We start from the raw sequence: 22514 nt of genomic DNA, 5'->3' as shown, positions 1-22514 counted from the left end.
CACTACAGTTACGTGATCGATTTAGAATCGCTTGTTCGATATCTATTGTTTGGAACCCGCAGCTTCGATAGCCAAACATTCATGGAAATTACCGGATCCAGTATGAAAAAAAAATATAAAGGTCAATAAAATAATAAAAGAAATTGGTAATAAATCTCACATTAAAAATATTGTTGAGTAATTGATTGTGTCACTTCTCATTATGTGTAAGTAACGGCGAAGTGTGTTGAGTATTTATCTTATCGTCTTCAGTGATTGTTCAGTATTCACAATTATTTGTTTGTACAGGAGTACACGTCTGTAGCAGTCGTTTTCGGAACTAGCAATAACTTTTTACCTGGAGTCTCTATCAGCATTCATAGTTTGATAACAGGCAGTCTTATGGTTTAGCTCGTTTTACAGTCTGCTTACTTCTATTTTACAAGGTATATCAGTCATATCTTTCATTATAGGCTTCATTTCCCATCATTTTGACATTGCATAATGAGAGTAAGCCTGCCGAAAATGCTAGTCTTGCTCCTAAACAATGTCATATTAATGCAGTTAAGCAGAGTTCATCACAATGATTGAAAGTTTGCCAGCACTTTTTCGTGCAGAAACTCGAAATTTTCTCTTACTGGTACTGCGAGAGAGACAGAGGGAAGGGAAAACTTTTAATCTCCAGTAGCTAGCAGCCAGAAAGATGAAAGATGACTGCGTTCGATTTATGATCTCCAGACCGTGTAGTAAGTCCTTAGTTTAATCTCAAACCTCACGGCACTGTCTCAGTGAATGGAAACATGTGACTCTGTAGTTGGTGCCGGGTGCATTGTATACGTCATAGGATCGACGTCTCCTTGTTGCTGTTCTAATGGAATGAGCTACCATCGGATTGCTTCCTCTTCCATTTCCCAATGCATATTCAAAATTAGCAACACATCCACTGATCAGCCAGAACATCATGACCACCGGCCTACTATCGATATAAACCGGTCCAGCGATAGCAGCGTCACCAAGCGAGAACGACTGCTAGTTCAAAAATGGTTCAAATGGTTCTGAGCACTGTAGGACTTAACATCTGAGGACATCATTCCCCTAGAACTTAGAACTACTTAAACCTAACTAACCTAAGGACATCACACACATCCATGCCCAAGGCAGGATTCGAACCTGCGACCGTAGCGGTCGCGCGGTTCCGCACTGAAGCTCCTAGAATCGCTCGGCCACACCGGCGACTACTAGTCTGACACTCGCACGGTGCATGTAGCATCAGTGAGCGTGCTGTCCGTGTGTAGAATGGGGAAGGCATGCGATCTATCTGAGTTTGACTGAGGGCTGATTGTGATGACCCAGAGGCTCGGCACGAGCATTGCGGAAACTGCACGACTTTTCGGGTGTTCGAGGAGTGCTGTGGTGAGTGTCTTAAAGATGTGGCGAAACAAAGGTGAAACCGCCTCCAGACGTCGTGGGGTTGGGCGGTCACCCCTCATTACAGATGTCGGACGTCGTAGACTGTGCAGACTGGTGAAACATGACTGGCAGCCGCCCGGTGTGGCCGTGCGGTTCTAAGCGCTTCAGTCTGGAACCGCGTGACCGCTACGGTCGCAGGTTCGAATCCTGCCTCGGGCATGGATGTGTGTGATGTCCTTAGGTTAGTTAGGTTTAAGTAGTTCTAAGTTCTAGGGGACTGATGACCACAGATGTTAAGTCCCATAGTGCTCAGAGCCATGACTGGCGCCGAACTGTGGCGAAATTAACATCAGACTTAAATGCTGAGCAGAGTACAAGGGTGTCAGCACACACAGTACACCGAACACTCCTAACGATGGGCCTCCGCAGCCGACAACCCATGCTCATGGCTATGTTAACACCATGACATCGGCAATCACGACTGAAATGGGCACGTGACCATCGACACTGGACGTTAGCGCAGTGGCAGAGCGTTGTATGGTCTGATGAATCGCGATACGTTCTCCATTATGCCGACTGGAGAGCACGACTCCATCGTCTTTCTGGGGTCGTCTTGCTGCACTGCGAGAGGGAGGCAAGCCGGCGGCGGCTCCATTGTGTTCGAGGGAACATTCACGTGGGCATCCATGGTTCCTGTGGGACTCGTGCAATATGCCATGACGGCCAAAGAGTATTATACACTGGTTGCAGACCACGTACTCACCTTCATGACGACCATGTTTCCCGACGGCTGTGGCATTTTTCAATGCGCCATGTCACAAGGCCATACGTGTGACGAAAAACACAGTGGCGATTTTCAGTTGATGTGCTGGCCACCATCTTGCCAGATCTGAACGCGATCTGGGATGCGATTGAACGTGGCATCTGGCCTCGTCGCCTCCCTCCCCTGAAGTTACGGTAACTAGGTGACTTGTGTGTTCTGATGTTGTGCTAACTCGCTCCATGACCATTGCTCCATTTCATGATGCGTCGCCACTGTTATCCATGCCGAAGGTGGACATGCGGGCTATTTGGTAGGTGGGCGTAATGCTCTGGCTGATCAGTGTACTTATCAAACAATCATCGCAATCGCCCACACAATACAGATATGAGCTGGATGCTTTATCATAAATAAACAAGAGGAAAACAGTGTCAAATCATTTCCATTGAAAGGCCGTTCATTATAGCAATTCAGGATTTCCATACCGTTCCGGAAGGTCATGGGACGGACAAGGCGGTCGTAGGATCATACCATGCCGACAAAAGACGGCTCATAGTAGCGTGTCTCTCTCTTTACACTATATTTCCATAGCTGTGTCCCTTTTTAAAACAGACTATTCATACCTGTTTCTCGTGTTGAGGGCAGTGTTTAGAAATCGATGTCCCTTAACGCCTTGTATTCATATTTACGTCCCTTATCAATGGAATGTATTCATACCTGGATTGCTTGTTATTGCAGTTTATTCATATCTGTGGCCTTACTAATGCGACTGAGCGAGGAGATGATGTGGTTAGCAGAGTGGACTCGCATTCGAGAGGATCATGGGTCGAATTCGAGTCCAATCTGCAAGATTTAAGTTTTCTGTGATTATCCTAAATCGATTAATGCAAATGCTGGGATGGTTCCTTTGAAAAGTCAAGGCTGACTTCCTTGCCCCTCCTTACCCAATCCGAGTTTATTTTACGTTTCTAATGACCTCACTGGCGAGGGCCATTAAACCCTAATTTTCCTTCCTTCTTTTTTCTTACTTATGCTGCGTATTCATACCAGTATCTATGGTTAACGCTGCGTATTCTTACCCATGCCCCTTATTAACGCAGTGTTTCCATACCCGTGTGACTTGTTAAAGCAGTGTTTTCATACTTGTGTCCCATGTTAGCGCTGTATTTTTAAACCAATGTCCCCTGTTAACGCTGGTTTTTAAATGGATACCTCTTGTTAACGTTGTGTTTTCAAACCGACGGCCTTTGTTAATTGTGCATTTTAAATGAAAGTTCCTTGCTGAAATAGTTTATTAATTTTTGTTTCTCCTGTTAACGCCTTGTATTCATCCCTGTGCAGCTGTGCAAGAAGAGTAAGCGGCAGACGGCGGCGGCGTACGCAACGTCGGCCTGTGGACAGTTCGCCAAGCTGCTGCCAGAACTGGACCCGAAAGCGGCTGGACTGCAGGCGCCGCACGAAACCGGTGAGTTACCTCTGCATTCCACACAAATTCGAAAGCTAGTGGGCCAGTCGCTGGGAGAAGTATCTTACACACCTCTGAAACATGTTCTTGCCGGCTGGCAGAGTATAATCAACGTGACAGAAATACCTTGATACGTAACCTTATAGTACGGCAAAGAAACAGAGCCAATAGTGCTGACGTCGGAAGCTACTGATTTATACGTTTATTGCAAGTGAACGTGCTTTTGAACTTTAATCAGTAAGCTACCCAATCAGACTGATTCCTCTACTCCTACGGTGTCATTTCTCTTAATTCCGCAACCTTTGCTGCTACATTGCTTGACATTTGTTAAGGAACAACTGCCAGTTGCTGTGAAGCATCTACTTATCCGCTTACTACTTATCCGATGTTCTTGCAGTACCCTATGAATCACTGAATCATGACGTTATACCTAAAAAAAAAAAAAAAAAAAAAAAAAATTGGCTTAGGCATGCTTATTCAAATATAGAGATACGTAAACAGGCAGAATACAGTCATGCTGTCGGCAACGCCTATATAAGACAACAAGTGTCTGGCGCTGTTATTAGATCGGTTACTGTTGCTTGAATGGCAGGTTATCAAGATTTAAGTGAGTTTGAACGTGGTGTTATAGACGGTGCACGAGCGATAGAACACAGCATTCCCAGGTGCTGATGAAGCGGGGATTTTCCAGTACGACTATTTCACGAGTGTACCGTGAATATCCGGAATTCGGTAAAACATCATATCTCCGACATCGCTGCGGCTGGAAAAAGGTCCTGCAAAAACGGGAACAACAACGACTGAAGAGAATCGTTCAACGAGGCAGAAGTGCAACCCTTCCGCAAATTGCTGTAGATTTCAATGCTGGGCAATCAACAAGTGTCATAGTGCGAACCATTCAGCGAAGCATCACCGATATGGGCTTTCGGAGCCGAAGGCCCACCCGTGTACCCTTGATAACTGCACGACACAAAGCTTTACGCCTCGCCTGGGCCCGTCAACACCGGCATTGGACTGTTGACAAATGAAAACATGTTGGCTGGTCGGACTATTCTCGTTTCAAATTGTATCAAGCGGATGGATATATACGGATGCGGAGACAACCTCATGAATTCAAGGACCCTGCATATCAGCAAGGGACTGTTCAAGCTGGTGGAGGCTCTGTAATGGTTTGGGGCGTGTGCAGTTGTAGTGATATGGGACCCCTGATACGTCTAGATACGGCTCTGACAGGTAAGCATCCTGTCTGAGCACCTACATCGATTCATGTCCATTGTGCATTCCGACGGGCTAGGGCAATTCCAGCAGGACAATACGAGACCCCATATGTCCAGAATTGCTATAGAGTGGCTCCAGGAACACTTTTATGAATTTAAACACTTTCGCTGGCCACCAGACTCCCCAGACATGAACATTATTGATCATATCTTGGAGGCTTTACAACGTGCTGTTCAGAAGAGAGCTCCAACCCCTCGTACTCTTACGGATTTATGGACGGCCCTGCAGCAATCATGCTGTCAGTTCCTTCCAGCACTATTTCAGACATTAGTCGAGTCCATGCGATGTCACGTTGCGGCACTTCTGCGTACTCGCGGGGTCGCTACTCGATATTAGGCAGGTGTACCAGACTCTTTGGCTCTTCGGCGTAGTTTATTATCTCTTTGATAACCGATTCGCAATAAGTTTCGCAGACAGTACCCACTCATGTCGCTGAACGTACCTAATATGTCATTGTACGACACGTAGATCAGGAGATGTGACATCGTAAAGAGTGGTATGTGTGAAAAACTGCCCCATCATGCATTACTTTCAAATTTATTACTTCGCTGCTATTACTACATTCGCAACTCATTTTGCAGACAGTCTCCATATATTGCTCTGAATGTATCTACAGAATTATATCATTGTGCGCACATAATTAAGAAGGTATGACATCACAAAGATTGAGAACAAGGCCAGACTCTGCACGGTACCAGCGCAGACGCACAACTATACATAAATACCCGAGCATCGCCGGGTTTCTCTGCTAGTCATCAATAAAACTAGCGACGTGAAAGCGAACACTCACGCCTGCCTGAAGAGATATTTTCTATTGTCACTAACACTGACTACATTGCGCGGTAACTATGTGCACTATTTTAAACTTGAACGTGGTTGTACATTGTTACGTGGCCGAGTTAGTTCCCAATACAGAGATAGGGGATCCAGTATTAGAATCGGAATTTAAAAGAGCTTTGGAGGACTTACGGTCAAATAACGCAGAAGGGATAGATAACATTCCATCAGAATTTCTAAAATCATTGGCGGAAGTGGCAACAAAACGACTATTCACGTTGGTGTGTAGAATATATGAGTCTGGCGATATATCATCTGACTTTCGGAAAAGCATCATCCACACAATTCCGAAGACGGCAAGAGCTGACAAGTGCGAGAATTATCGCACAATCAGCTTAACAGCTCATGCATCGAAACTGCTTACAAGAATAATATACAGAAGAATGGAAAAGAAAATTGAGAATGCGCTAGGTAAGATCAGTTTGGCTTTAGGAAAAGTAAAGGGACGAGAGAGGCAATTCTGACGTTACCGCTAATAATGGAAGCAAGGCTAAAGAAAAATCAAGACACTTTCATAGGATTTGTCGACCTGGAAAAAGCGTTCGACAATATAAAATGGTGCAAGCTGTTCGAGATTCTGAAAAAAGTAGGGGTAAGCTATAGGGACAGACGGGTCATATACAATATGTACAACAACCAAGAGGGAATAATGAGAGTGGACGATCAAGAACGAAGTGCTCGTATTAAGAAGGGTGTAAGACAAGGCTGTAGCCTTTTACCCCTACTCTTCAATCTGTACATCGAGGAAGCAATGGTGGAAATAAAAGAAAGGTTCAGGAGTGGAATTAAAATACAAGGTGGAAGGATATCAATGATACGATTCGCTGATGACATTGCTATCCTGAGTGAAAGTGAAGAAGTAGTAAATGATCTGCTGAACGGAATGAACAGTCTAATGAGTACAAAGTATGGTTTGAGAGTAAATCGGAGAAATACGAAGGTAATGAGAAGTAGTATAAATGAGAACAGCGAGAAACTTAACATCAGGATTGATGGTCACGAAGTCAATGAAGTTAAGGAATTCTGCTACCTCGGCAGTAAAATAACCAATGACGGACGGAGCAAGGAGGACATCAAAAGCAGACTCGCTATGGCAAAAAGGGCTCTTCTGGCTAAGAGAAGTCTACTAATATTAAATACCGGCCTTAATTTGAGGAAGAAATTTCTGAGGATGTACGTCTGGAGTACAGCATTGTATGGTAGTGAAACATGGACTGTGGGAAAACCGGAACAGAAGAGAATCGAAGCATTTGAGATGTGGTGCTATAGACGAATGTTGAAAATTAGGTGGACTGATATGGTAAGGAATGAGGAGGTTCTACGCAGAATCGGAGAGGAAAGGAATATGTGGAAAACACTGATAAGTAGAAGGGACAGGATGATAGGACATCTGCTAAGACATGAGGGAATGACTACCATGGTACTAGAGGGAGCTGTAGAGGGCAAAAACTGTAGAGGAAGACAGAGATTGGAATACGTCAAGCAAATAATTGAGGACGTAGGTTGCAAGTCCTACTCTGAGATGAAGAGGTTAGCACAGGAAAGTAATTCGTGGCGGGCCGCATCAAACCAGTCGGTAGACTGATGACCAAAAAAAAAAACACCTGGGTAGACTGTACGCTTTACTAGGCTTGGAGACCGAGGTCCCCGATTCCACTGTACAGCCGTTGCGGATGTCTGGGTTGGGGCGACAAACGGTCGCGTCTTTCCTGCTAGTGCCGCCGCACGTTATTGACCCAGAGTATTTTCTTTATCCAGCAGTGGAATATTTTCCTGCCTCAAAGTCTCGGGCTGTTCTCTGATTATGGGGCTGGACCTTGGCACTTCTATATGGAGACGCTCATTACTCGCACCCTGATTTTTGACTGTACTTGTAGACTGCACATGCGGAGGTTCCGCGCTGTTCCCGTTATCGCGCGTATTTTGCCAATTACAGCCATTTACCACGCCCCAACCCATCGTGGGAGATACGTTCGCGATTCGGAACGAAACGTGACACATGTACACCTTGGACTAGGCCCGCCTACCATGCTCTATCGCCTTGCGGGGTTTTCGGGGTTCCGAATGGGTGAACTAGTTTTCATTTGTTTTTCCAATGTATATATTTGCAAATAAATAAACAAATAATATAAAAATGAGCAGTTTGAGGGTGCAACATAGCGGTGGGAGTGGGGAGAGATCGTGGCCTGGTCTCAGGATTTGGGGATTTGACCCCAACCCACCTTGTTTCCTCCTGCCTGTAACTTACTGACCCCCCCCCCCCCCCAAAAAAAAAAGAAAAGTCGTTAACGTAAGCTTCTACCGTACGCCCTCGACCCGGGTGGTAAGCCGGTTCGAATCCTGGTTGTGGAAAAAATTTTCGCTGTCAGTGTTTGGCCGGCAAGGGGAGGAGAGATGTGGCGTAAAGTTTCTGATCGCCAGACTTCGCACCAATGTCTTTGTTTAAATACCAAACCTCTTCGCAGTGTCTCATGAAGTGAGGGCGTGTGACTCTGTTGATGGTGATCCGTCCATCGTATGGGGACGTTAAGCTCGGGGGCCACCTTGGTGCTATTCGCGAGGAATAGGCTATGTGTCGTCAGCGGGTTTCGCACTCTCCCTTCCCTCATTATTATTATTATTATTCTATCATCATTATCATACAACACAAACGTTGCACTCCACACACACACACACACACACACACACACACACACACACACGGCTCTAGGTGACTAGAAATGTGAGGAAGTTACAAACATACGTAATGAAATGCATCGGAGTGAAGAAAACTTGTCGATTACAATTACTGTCTGCGCAGCTCGCCTGTGGATGGGGTGCGCCATCTTCTGCCGGCGCAAGGACACGGGCTCGTTCTACACGCCGCGGCTGGACCTGAACGACATGGGCGTGGATCCGTACTTCCCGGACGGCACCTGGTGCCACAACGAGGCGGGTGTCAACTACTACTGCCAGCAGCACCACTGCCTGCCAGAGGTAAGCCGCACGTTGCCCGCCCTGTTTCCCTCTACAATAAGTCTACCCTCTGGTACAACTGAGACGTGGTACCAAGGAAGGCCGGATAGGGTTGCGATTGTGGATGGAGCCGTAATCAATTATTGTTGGTAGTTTATTTTTCAATCACGTACAATTTATTTGGAAACAACAACAAATAAAAGGTGACAATAAATTAATAAGTGTTCCACAGCTGAATGCCTTAATGACAACAAATTCAAACTATTCCTCGGCTGAATGCCCCAATAGTGGTTCAAATGGCTCTGCGCACTATGGGACTTAACATCTATGGTCATCAGTCCCCTAGAACTTAGAACTACTTAAACCTAACTAACCTAAGGACAGCACACAACACCCAGCCATCACGAGGCAGAGAAAATCCCTGACCCCGCCGGGAATCGAACCCGGGAACCCGGGCGTGGGAAGCGAGAACGCTACCGCACGACCACGAGGTGCGGGCCCAATAGTGGTAATTTAAAACTGTTTCACAGCTGAAAGTCTGAATAGTAGTCTTAAAAACCAGTTAAACTACTTCAACCAGCAATTACAGTTATTAAAATATTTTTAAAAGAACAATCATCAAAATCTCACTCCTAGAATACAATTGTCTGATTAAAATTTTAAGACAAGTAACACTTACGGCTGAAAACTTTAATGACAACAAATTCAAACTACTTCTCGGCTGAAGGCTCCAATAGTAATATTTTAAAACTGTTTCACGGCTGAAGGTCTGACTAGCAATCCTTTTAAGAACCAGTTAAACATCTTCAAACTTGTAATTACAGTCATAAAATATTTTTTTAAAAAACAAACATCAATCTGACCAAATCAAGGGGTAGACGTTGCTCCAAGGATCGACCCGGGAAAGTTCCTCATAACTTCGTAAGCGATGAGACAGGCAGCCAAGACTTGCATTCACTTCACGAGATGGTAACTCAGACTAGTGGTCTACCTAACGTGCGATGACCAATGCAACGACGAAATATCACAGAACTGGCGGTCAGCACTACGTACTATGTCTTCAGACTCCGGTGTTTAGAGAATCCGGAAGCAGAAGGGAACCACTACTACCACAGTAGAAGAAAACAAAAAACACCACTCGGCCTACAAATCAAGGAAGCTGTCGAACTACACGCCTTACTGGACAGCAGCGGCAAGGCGAGGAAAAGTACAATTCTGTAACATACACTAAGCTCCAGGGCAGGTAACTGGGGAGCTAGTGGCCACTAGGCAGGAAAAATACCACTGCTCAAACTTCACAAATAATAACATATAGAACGCAACAATTAATAACAAGAAACGGAGGAAGGCTAATTAGGTCCGCCTTCCCCAAACGCTCCACTCGCTGCTCTTCGTCTCGGCGACACTGCGAGCAGCAACACACGAGCAATGGTGAGATCTCACAATGGTGGAGGTTTCACTACTTGCATTAAGGCCCACTCAACTTAAACTTCATGGGTCCGGTTGACAACGAGGTTGTACCTCTTGCGACTAGATCCCAGTGCATGCGTGCCACCAGTGGTCCCGGCGTGTTCTCGCGCTACGCGGACCTGGTTGTTGGTCCGTCTCCACCCGAACTCCGACTCACACGGCACGGAAACACCACAACGTCTCCCCAAACGTAGTACAACCATTACTAAATATCGATAACCGCCGCTGCTGCCTTTAGCGGACAGACAACGCTTGGAAACGGAGTGGCGCCAATGAACACAAGAAGAAGACGACAACCATAACTATACCAACTAAACGATGCCAACCTAGCAACCGCACCAACGCGAGCCGCAGCACGGCTCAACAATTAATTTACGCCATTCTACTACAGTGTTGTCTCCCTTAATGGGACCACATATGTAGCTCACCTCTGCGATGTCACTGTGGTGAGCAGTGCATAACACTGAAGCTCGAACCAGCCTCGTCATATGCCGAGACGCTTACATCAACACTCGCACGATGTGAAACAAATAACATGGAAACAGCTCCCTATTAGTTAAAATTAAATGGCTCTGAGCACTATGCGACTTAATTTCTGAGGTCATCAGTCGCCTAGAACTTAGAACTACTTAAACCTAACTAACCTAAGGACATCACACACATCTACGCCCGAGGCAGGATTCGAACCTGCGACCGTAGCGGTCACGCGGTGCCAGACTGAAGCGCCTAGAAACGCACGGCCACACCGGCGGGCGGTTAAAATTAAATTTTCATTACTACAGACTGTTGATTCCCTCGTTACAACTAACGCTCTAGTGAATTTAATTTCTATTCAGGATGGACATTAATGAAACCGACGAACTGCAGGGATGGATTTATGACAGGAAATAGAGGAAGTTCAAATGGCTCTGAGCACTATGGGACTTAACAGCTGTGGTCATCAGTCCCCTAGAACTTAGAACTAATTAAACCTAACTAACCTAAGGACATCACACACATCCATGCCCGAGGCAGGGTTCGAACCTGCGACCGTAGCAGTCGCGCGGTTCCGGACTGCGCGCCTAGAACCGCGAGACCACCGCGGCCGGCGAATTAGAGGAAGAAAGGGTCTATGAACATGTGTCTGGAAATGCATCGTTGCCACAGTAGATGGCGCTGACGAATGGAAGTTTCTCTGACTTCGTATCGTATGTTCCTTTTGTGTTATAGGCTGTGGGATTGACGCAGCATACTGTAAGTAGCATAATGATCAGATATTCATGCCGGGAACAAGCTGAGTTGGTAATTCTTCAAGCTTTCCCGGCGAGGCGTTGTCATGTTGATTAATCGCGTTTCTGCCGGTTATTCGCGTCTTTCCTGCACGATATTTCAACTGCGTGACTCGCAGTCTTCTTCAGGTGCTGTCCGATACTGATTCCAGTGTGGAACGAGTCCGGTATTTATGTCTACGTTGTGCTAGGCGCTCCCACTGCGGTCCCCTCCGCGTCTGGCGCTCTGTCCGTGGTGTGCGCCGACCAATAGCAACGGCTGCAACGTTTTCTTATAGCCGCGGCTGTTCCGAACGCTGTGCGCGTACTTTGTGGTTATTATCCGTTGTCAAGATAGCTGAACTAAGTTCTGAATGACGACCAAGCTGTGATAGACATTTTATCTTCCGATTGTCGTCATTTGAGTCCTTCTGTTGTGTACCGCAAACCTACTCACACTCACTTGTACCTGCAGGCCGGCAGTTGCCACCACCCGCCACAAAAAAATGATGTACTCAGAACACTGGTTCACGGGGCACGAACTCTGTCAGATCCGGACAATTTGGCGACGGAGATAGGACATCTACAATCCGTGTTCTACAAAAATGGGTACTCTTCTCGAGATCTTCAAAAGGCGCTGCGCTCTGTTTCCCCACTAGCGGTTCCTGAAGAGGTACAAGAAGAAACGCAAAAGGTTGCACATTTGCCATATGTTGGGCCGATATCTCCCAAAATCAGCAGACTTCTCCGCAAACATAACATTAAAAGCGTTTTCCGTCGACCCACCAAAATTAAGGCTCTGCTAGGGAGTGCGAAGGATGACCTGCGTCTACAGAAACCGGGAGTTTACCACATACCATGTGAATGTGGTATGGCATACATCGGCCAGACGACCAGGACTGTTGACATCAGGTGAAAAGAGCACCAAAGGCACACCAGACTGTGACAGGCAACCAAGTCAGCGATTGCCGAGCATTGTTTAGAACACCAAGATTTTAACACAAACATCGAGATACTGGGACAGCGTCATCAAAGAATATATTGAGATTAAGGTTGCGGAGAATCTCATTAACGCTCTTCTGAGTCTCGAGCGACAATTTGAACACAACCGGCCTGAACATAATACTGCAACCTCTCCTCGCGGGCAAGAATTCGGACGGAACGCCTAACACGACACAACACGGTAACAGAACGTCCTATGTCACAGAAGGATTCAAATGACGACAGTCGGAAGATAAAACGTCTAGCACAGCTTGGACGCCATTCAGAACTCAATTCAGCTATCGTGAGAACGGGTAATAACCACAAAGTACGCGCACAGCGTTCGGAACAGCCGTATCTAGAAGAAAACGCTGCAGCCGTTGCTACTGGTCGGCGCATACCACGGACAGAGCTCCAGACGCGGCGCGGACCGCAGAGGGAACGCCTAGCACAACGTAGGCTTAAATACCGGACACGTTCCACACTGGAATCAGTATCGGACAGCACCTGAAGAAGACTGTGAGTCACGCAGTTGGAATATAGTGAAGGAAAGACGCGAATAACCGTCAGAACATGACAAGCTGAGTTGGTGTTGGTGTGTGGCCAAGCAAATGGAAACGGTTGAGAGGCAACAACGGCTATACAAGAAAAAGTATCCTCACGAACACCAAGTACATTACACAACGTTTCAAGCACTTTTTGGGCGTTTGTGTGGTAATGGGTCCTTTCAGACAGAAGTACCGTTAGGGGGGCGGCGGGCGGATTTGGAGGAACGGATTCCGCAGGATATTGCGACGAACCCAGGCAAGAGGACCGCCAACATGGTACAAGCCAAAGAACGCTTATGTGAATCTTGCATGAAAACCGCTACTATCCCTATCACCTGCAACTAGTGTAACGATTATCAGCGGCGGATATACACCTACCGGAAGGATTTTGTGTATGGGTTTTGAACCAGACCATCACAGTCATCAGTCCTCTTTACCGACGAAGCAACCTTACCAGAACTAACACCATCAATCTGCATAATCTTCATCTGTGGGCTACAGCCAATCCTCGAGGAATGGTTGAGGTGTCTAGTCAGCTTCGATTCAATGTCAGTGTGGTGGTCAGGTATTCGTGGCGACCACATACTTGGAACGGTTATTGTTCCACTACGCCTCGACGGAGGAGCGTACCTGAACTTCCTGCGAAATACTATGCCTGGGCTGCTTGAAAATGCGCCTTTGGCAATACGACAGGTTATGTGGTTTCCGTACGATGGAGCACCACCACATTTCCACATTACCGTTCGCCGACATCTCGATAAGATCTTCCCCCGACGCTGGACAGAACTCGGAGGGCCTGTAGCATGGTCTGCTCGATCACCAGACTTAAACACCCTGGATTTTTACCTCTGGGGGCAACTGAAAAGCGTTGTGCATGCTGGATCAGATCGTGATGCGCAGATCCTTCGGTAGAGTGTTGACGACGCCTGTGACGCTATTCGGAGAGAGCCCAGAACGAGCGAAAGACTGCAGCAACCCATGATGGGACCTGTGAACGCGTGTATTGCATCCCATGGAGGCTACTTTCCACATCTGTTGAGATGTGGATGCGATGCAGCTATACAGGGTCGTCCATTGATCGTGACCGGGCCAAATATCTCACGAAATAAGCGTCAAACGAAAAAATTAAAAGAACGAAGCTTGTCTAGCTTGAAGGGGGAAACCAGGTGGCGCTATGGTTTCCCCGCTAGATGGCGCTGCCATAGGTCAAATGTATATTAACTGCGTTTTTTAAAATAGGAACCCCCATTTTTATTACATATTTGTGTAGTACGTAAAGAAATATGAATGTTCTACTTGGACCACTTTTTTCGCTTTGTGATAGATGGCGCTGTAATAGGCACAAACATATGGCTCACAATTTAAGAGGAACAGTTGGTAACAGGTAGGTTGTCTTATTAAAATACAGAACGTAGGTACGTTTGAACATTTTATTTCGGTTGTTCCAATGTGATACATGTACCTTTGTGAACTTATCATTTCTGAGAACGCATGTTGTTACAGCGTGATTACCGGTAAAAACCACATTAATGCAATAAATGCTCAAAATAATGTCCATCAACCTCAATGCATTTGGCAATACGTGTAACGACATTCCTCTCAACAGCGAGTAGTTCGCCTTCCGTAATGTTCGCACATGCATTGACAATACGCTGACGCATGTTGTCAGGCGTTGTCGGTGGATCACGATAGCAAATATCCTTCAGCTTCCCCCACAGAGAGAAATCCGGGGGCGTCTGATTCGGTGAACGTGCGGGCTATGGTATGGTGCTTCGACGAACAATCCACCTGTCATGAAATATGCTATTCAATAGCGCTTCAACGGCACGCGAGCTATGTGCCGGACATCCGTCACGTTGGAAGCACATCGCCATTCTGCCATGCAGTGAAACATCTTGTAGTAACATTGGTAGAACATTACGTAGGAAATCGGCATACTTTGCACCATTTAGATTGCCATCGATAAAATGGGGGCCAATTGTCCTTCCTCCCATAATTCCGCACCATACATTAACCCGCCAAGGTTGCTGATGTTCCACTTGCCGCAGCCATCGGGGTTTTTCCGTTGCCCAATAGTGCATATTATGCCGGTTTACGTTACCGCTGTTGGTGAATCACGCTTCGTGGCTAAATAGAACGCGTGCAAAAAATCTGTCATCATCCCATAATTTCTCTTGTGCCCTGTGACAGAACTGTACAAGACGTTCAAAGTCGTCGCCATGCAATTCGTGGTGCATAGAAAGATGGTACGGGTGCAATCGATGTTGATGTAGCATTCTCAACACCGACGTTTTTGAGATTCCCGCTTCTTGCGCAGTTTGTCTGCTACTGATGTGCGGATTAGCAGCGACAGCAGCTAAAACACCTACTTGGGCATCATAATTTGTTGCAGGTCGTGGTTGACGTTTCACATGTGGCTGAACACTTCCTGTTTCCTTAAATAACGTAACTATCCGGCGAACTGTCCGGACACTTGGATGATGTCGTCCAGGATACCGAGCAGCAGACATAGCACGCGCCCGTTGGGCATTTTGATCACAATAGCCATACATCAACGCGATATCGACCTTTTCCGCAATTGGTAAATGATCCGTTTTTACACGGGTAATGTGTCACGAAGCAAATATCTTCCGCACTGGCGGAATGTTAGTGATACCACGTACTTATATGTTTGTGACTATTACAGCGCCATCTATCACAAAGCGACAAAAGTGGTCCAACTAAAACATTCCTATTTCTTTACGTACGACACGAATATGTAATGAAAAATGGGGGTTCCTATTTTTAAAAAACGCAGTTGATATCCGTTTGATCTATGGCAGCGCCATCTAGCGGGCCAACCATAGCGCCATCTGGTTTCCCCCTACAAGCCAGACGAGTTTCGTTCTTTGTAGTTTTTTCGTTTGATGCTTATTTCGAGAGATATTTGACCCGGTCGCTATCAATAGACTACCCTGTATAATGTGTTCCGGGACGATTTGCTGTCGTTGCAGCACACTTCAAATGGTTCAAATGGCTCTGAGCACTATGGGACTCAACTGCTGTGGTCATTAGTCCCCTAGAACTTAGAACTACTTAAACCTAACTAACCTAAGGACATCACAAACATCCATGCCCGAGGCAGGATTCGAACCTGCGACCGTAGCAGTCGCACAGTTCTGGACTGCGCGCCTAGAACCGCGAGACCACCGCGGCCGGCGTTGCAGCACACTTCTGGACACTGGTGCACAGGGCGTGTTATCCTACATTTCCAATTAGGAACCTGTCCCTGCAGTTTGTCGCGTTTGTAATGTTCACCTTCTGTATAAATTTTTGCATCTTTACATTCCTCCTTCAGAGAAAAGTTGGAGACTGTCGCCTAGAAGCACACGCAGCTGATGAATTTAGCCAGAGTGGTGGAAGTGTGTGGTCAGGCAATCATCATAGGCCGCACCACTCGCTCCTTTCGCCTCCATGATTTCTACCTCACCCTTTATGGTCATCCCATCCAGCTCACCCCCACCCTGAGATACCTTGGCCTCACACTCGACCGACACCTCACCTGGACCCCTCATCTCCAGACCATCCAGCAGAAACCCCATTCCCGCCTCCGCCTTCTGAAACTCCTGTCTGGCCGGACATGGGGATTGTATCCTTCTACCATCCTCCACACCTACAAATCCCTCATCCGTCCTATCCTTCGTTATGCCAGCGTTGCCTGGATCTCTGCCCCCACCCGCTTTTACAAGGCCCTCCAAATCCTCGAACGCCATGCGCTCCGCCTTGCCTTCCGTATCCACCTTTCTTCCCCCACACGGCTCTTGTATGAACTGATCCCCTTCCCCCACCTCCTCCTGTTCCTCCAACATCTCCACATCGTTTACATTGTCTGCAGGCTTGATGCCCCCCACCCTCTGGTTTCCTCCTTCCTCTCCACCCCCCGCCCATTGCTGCGCCTCTATCACTGTATCCCTCCCTCTCTCCACCTCCACACCCTCCATCTCCTTCATCAGGGCAATTTCCAGCGCCTCTCCCTCCCGGATGACGAACTTCGCTGTGACATCTACCCTTCCTTCCAACTGTAACCTGGCCTTGTTCCCCCCCCCCTCCTCCCCAGGGCCCCCTTTTTCCTCTTTCCTCCTCCTCCCAGAGCGGATTTTCAACCTTCCCCCCCCCCCCCCCCCCCTGGGACCCTGCACCCCATAATTGCCTCTTTCCTTCCCACGTCCCTCCCTACATGGCCCTCTTCAGCGCGCCCCCCCCAAGCCATCTCCCCCCTCTCTATCCCCTCCCTCCCTCCCTTCCTTCTTCCAGGTCTCCCTCATCTCCTTGCGCCTGGCAGATCCTCCGTTTTGATCATTGTCAGTGTGCCACGTCAGTGTTATGTTTAGTGCTGTTTCTCCTGTGCGTCAAGAGGTGTGATTTTAATTGTGTACTGCCTTGAGGCTCGCTGTCAGTGTTTGTTATGTGCTACGCCATCCGTCGATACTTTTTATGCTCCAGTCCTACTGTGCCTTGTGTTCTTTTAATTGTCGCAGTGTGTGGCTTTTTGTGTGCGCTACTTTTAAACAGTTTTTTATCTCCATTTTACAGTCCCCCCTGTTTTTGTCTATTGCCTTCCATGATGTTCCCCCTTTTTTATATCTATGTTCACCATATTTTCTCCTTCGTATATTTTTAAATGTCTTCTCTTGTTTGTTCTATGTCTTTCGGCTGAAGAGCAGCGCATATGCTGCTGCCAGCCCGCCCCGATGGGGAATTGAAATACAATAAAGAAAATAAAAGCAAAAAACAAAAAAGTGTGTGGCCTCGGTGTTGCAGACGGGTCGCATGGGGAAGAGCCTGCCGCCCAGCGAGGACGTGCCGCTGCCGCAGAACGCGCCGCCCAAGCCGGGGCCCATCCCGGACGAGCTGCTGCGCTACCTGAGCGTGGGGCCGGACGGCAAGCCGCTGCTCACCACGCTGTCGCCCGGCTCCACCAAGCCGCCGCCCGACGAGGACTGGGCCGACCACGACTACCGCGAGCTGCCCGCCGGCGCCACGGGGCGCTGACTGGCATCACGTGGCATCCACCTCACCACTCAACGGCCGGGCGGGCTGCTCTCTGTCAGTCAATAAAGGTGGCTTTCGCAGCCATTGTCGACGATGACAGAGCTTCTTGCGCATTAGTATCGCGTCATTCTTGTAAAATATTCACTTTGAACAATCCACAGCTCGTGGCCTACTGGTCAGCATCGCTGTATCTAGAGTGCGAGCTCCCACGTTCGTTTCTTGACCCGGTCGAAGATTATATTCCCTCGAGCACTTCGAGTTTGTGTTGGCCCACTCATTTCATCTCGCCTTCAATGACACGCAAGCCGTCAAAATTGTGTCAGACAGATATACACTCGCACCAGGAAGCCGAACATCCCCAGATGGCGTCTCGCGGCCGATAACGTATACAATCATTTCATTACTGTTTTTTTCAGTTGACATGTTTTGGCCTTCTTGCTGAGGCTCAAATGGTTCAAATGGCTCGAAGCACTATGGGACTTACCATCTGCAATCATCAGTCCCCCTTGTTGGGGCGTTTTTCTACATGCGCCGCTACATACATACTTAACAAGCCACCTTAAGGTGCATGGCGGAGGGTGCCTTGTAGCACTGCTACTCATTCCAGTTCCTGTTCAACTCGCTAATAATAATAACATTTTTTTTTCAATTTATTAGCTTTCGAGCCGTGCCCATTCATGAATTCCAATAGTAATGTCAATTATGACGATACAAATGTAAAGACAACACAACTCCCAGTCCCCAAGCGGAGGCCGGCCGGTATGGCCGAGCGGTTCTAGGCACTTCAATCTGGAACCGGGCGACCGCTACGGTTGCAGGTTCGAATCCTGTTTCGGGCATGGATGTCCGTAGGTTAGTTAGGTTTAAGTAGTTCTAAGTTCTAGGGGACTGATGACCTCAGAAGTTAAGGTCCATAGTGCTCAGAGCCATTTGAACCATTTGAACCCAAGCGGAAAAAATCATGTCGTCCTCCCTCTGACAACTGACTTTTGACTTCAAGGGGCACTTCCGCAATACTCGCGCGTTGATTTGGTAACAAATGTTGCAACATGCCCCTGAATTGCTTGGATGTGTTCCTGTAGTCCGACCTGCTCGGTTCCGAGACTGAGAGCAGTAGACGTACTTAAGAACGGGTTACACAAGTGTCTCATACGCGGTCTCCTTTATGGATAAGCTACACTTTTCTAATATCCTCTCAAAAACCGAATTCGAGTATTGGCCTTCAGTGCAGCCGACCTTACGTGCTTGTTCCATTTCATATCGCTTTGCAACGTGACTCCTAGATATTCAATCGCTGTGACTGTCAAGCAGTAAACCCCTGATATTGTATTCGAAGATAACATGATCACTTTTCCACCTCGTCAGCAGTACTAGGTATTTTCCCACATTAAGAGCATGCTTCCATTTATCACATGTAATAACTCTGTCCAAATCATCATGAATCCTCCTGCAGTCAGCCATGACACTTTGCCGTACACTATAGCGTCGTTACGGAAGTCACAGATTGCCCCTCGCCCTGCCAGATCGCTTATGTACGAGGGTTGGGACTTAAACAGTGGCAACTACTTATTTACAGCTCGTACAAAATAGATACGTGTTTCAAAGTTTTACTGACCTTCAGAGTACTCACCAGCAATGTGTATAACCGGTTGCCAGCGATGTGGAAGTCGTAGGATACTCTTAGCAGTGCCAGGAGTGTTGACAGTTCGAGCGGCGCGGTCTATTGCCCAACGAATTTGTAGCAGTTCTGAAGCGAATGACGTGAAGTATTTCCGTCAGTTTATAAATCAAGGGGAACTCACGAGAGCTTAAGTCAGGGGAGTGCAGTAGGTGGTATAGCACTTGGCAGCGCCATCAGTCAAACAAATCAGTAACATCTTGCACTGTACGTGCCTGAGCATTGTCCTGCAAAATGATGGTCAGGTCCTGCAGAAAGTGTCATCACTTCTGTCTCTATGCTCTTCATTTTTGGAACACAACCTTCGACCAGCTTAAGAGACAGAAGTGATGACAGTTTCTGCAGGACCTGACCATCATTTTGCAGGACAATGCTCAAGCACGTACAATGTAAGCTGTTACTGATTTGTTTCACTGATGGGGCTGCTAGGTGCTATGCCACCTACTGCACTCCCCTGACGTGAACCCTAGTGAGTTCAACTCAATTTCTAAACTGAAGAAAACACTTCACGGCACTCGCTTCAGAACTGCTATGAACTCGTCGGGCAATAGACCGCGCCGCTCGCTTTGTCAACACAACTGGCACTGCTAAGAGTATCCTACGACTTCCACATCGCTGGCAACGGGTTATACACAATGCAGGCGACTACTCTGAAGGTCAGTAAAATTTTGAAACGCGTATCTATTTTGTATGTGCTGTAAATAAACAATTGCCACTATTAAAGTTCCAACCCTCTTATATAGAATCCAAGAACGGTCCTATCATACTTCACTGGAACACTGCGACGATAACCTTGTCTCTGATGAACGTTCCATTTCCAGACACTGACTGCACATTGTGCCGTACCATGAAAAATCCGTTATCTGAGTACACGTTTGTTGCCGTATAGATTATTCGCTATTCAGTGCCTTTGCTATGAGTGATGGAAGCATTCACCCGCGCACTATGGACTGGTTACTGTAGAAAGCCGCAACGTTGTTTCAACAGGTACCTTCTGCAGTCACGCACAACAGGACTTCAATCTCGAAGGCGATAGAAAGTTACTTTCAAGCCTGTACCCCCCACAAAAATACAAATAAATAATCCCAAATTCACGTCTGGTACACCTCATAGCGTCTCTAAGCATGTCAAAAATCTATTCTTAGTTTTAATTACGACCAGAGTTATGTTAATTTTTTTCTTTTTTTTGGAAATGGGTGAAATTTTTTCCTTCGGCAACATCTTCAAACCTACCACGCCAGATCTCGAAAACTGTTGAACTTACAGCAATATTTTGGTTTTGAAGGTTACCAGGTTCCTTTAGCTGCAACGAATCTTTCCAAAATTACATATTGTATTGCATTTGCTACGTGCAGGCCTTACAAGACTTTTTCTCATTTTCGTAACAAATGCTTGATTCGTAAAAAGTATGAAGTCCTAATTTTCGAGTATGGTACGGACCTCTGTAGTGTCTCCAATATGCCGCGCCCCTCCTGTTCCGCTACTCTCATCGTACATCGTAAGGTATGTGAAACTAAACATTACACAAATCTCGTAGTGGAACGGACTGCAGGAATAGTTCTGTGCGCACAGGAAGTGCCTACACAGTGAGAACGGACAATGCCAGACCCCCATTGATGTATTGCTAACAGGACAGTCAAGCCCGCTAGCTGTCAGATTCCAAATTGTTTAAACCGAACTATAGAGTGATGTGCAGATAAGAAGGTGGGTCGTAAGGCAATGTGCATTAGCAAGGAGCGATGTACCACGTGACACTAAAGCCAATAGCCTCATTCTGCTTCAACTGCCAGTGTTCCCCTCGCTGCGTGCTTTGAACATTGTGCACTGGTTCAAATGGCTCCGAGCACTATGCGACTTAACTTCTGAGGTCATCAGTCGCCTAGAACTCAGAACTTATTAAACCTAACTAACCTAAGGACATCACACACATGCATGCCCTAGGTAGAATTCGAACCTGCGACAGTAGCAGCAGCACGGTTCCAGACTGTAGCGCCTAGAACCACACGGCCACTCCGGCCGGCTGTGCACTGGTGTTCTTGTCTGTTTAGGTACGGTGAGGATGTTTAGCCACTCTTGTCTTCGTTATGGACGACGTAAAGAAAACCTGACAAGTACTGCGGTGCCAAACAATGGCGACAATTCTCCGAGTACATACAATTTTCGAGAGAGCGTGAGAAACAGAAACAGTTGCCCAGTGGGTCACCTCAGCGTAGGACTGCCAACGGCTGGAGTGTGTGGTCTGGAACAGAGATAGAGAACACACTGGTGGCACCACAAAACACAGGGCTTTTCATAAATATCTTTATGGTCTCAGAACACGAATGCCTGAAAATTACAGGCGTACAGAAAAATTGCGCAAATCAGTGGATAAGCATCTCTTCAAGTTTAGATTTGTAACATGTGCTGTGGCGTAGTTACACTAGGGGATAAGGGCGTCAGAACGTGCAGGCAAGTCATCCGCTCTATAATGTCGCATCGAATTAGTTCAGGCCTGTAGATGGGATGCAAAACGAACAGATCTGCAAAGCGGGCTGCTGTCAACATTTGCATAGGACTACTGACTTTTGCTGCGTCACAATCTGTGCTCACAAGTGAGCTACAAACTTGTGGAGATTCTGTACCCACTGATACGTGTTCATTTTCTGTGTGTCTTGCAGTTTTCGCTTAGAAGTCTTCTGAAACCACAGAGATTCTTTAGAGTAACCCTGTATTCGCTATCTCGCTCTGTGCAAAACGTGTTATGTACCTGCCTTCTTACACGCACGCAAGTACAGTGTCTGGGATGTGTTCGTTCGTGACGCCTTGTTTGTGAGTATTGGGAAGATCATCTGACATAAAGGTTTTAAGCCATTCATATTTTCCAGCAATCACTAAA

The 22514-nt window shown here is 47.0% G+C and overlaps 1 protein-coding gene across 1 annotated transcript in view; it reads left to right on the top strand.

Moving 5' to 3' along the window:
• LOC124795987 (A disintegrin and metalloproteinase with thrombospondin motifs adt-2-like) overlaps positions 1-17961 on the top strand; it is a 178400-nt gene extending 160439 nt beyond the window's left edge. Inside the window, exons 14-16 of the mRNA XM_047260067.1 lie at positions 3491-3614; positions 8530-8705; positions 17731-17961. Of these exons, the coding sequence (XP_047116023.1) occupies positions 3491-3614; positions 8530-8705; positions 17731-17961 (531 nt within the window). The remainder of the gene's footprint in view (positions 1-3490; positions 3615-8529; positions 8706-17730) is intronic.
• Positions 17962-22514: the final 4553 nt, after the last annotated feature.

Source organism: Schistocerca piceifrons, chromosome 4 (genome assembly GCF_021461385.2).
Source record: "Schistocerca piceifrons isolate TAMUIC-IGC-003096 chromosome 4, iqSchPice1.1, whole genome shotgun sequence".
Classification (NCBI taxonomy): Eukaryota; Metazoa; Arthropoda; class Insecta; order Orthoptera; family Acrididae; genus Schistocerca; species Schistocerca piceifrons.
This window is presented reverse-complemented; position numbering and strand designations above follow the sequence as displayed.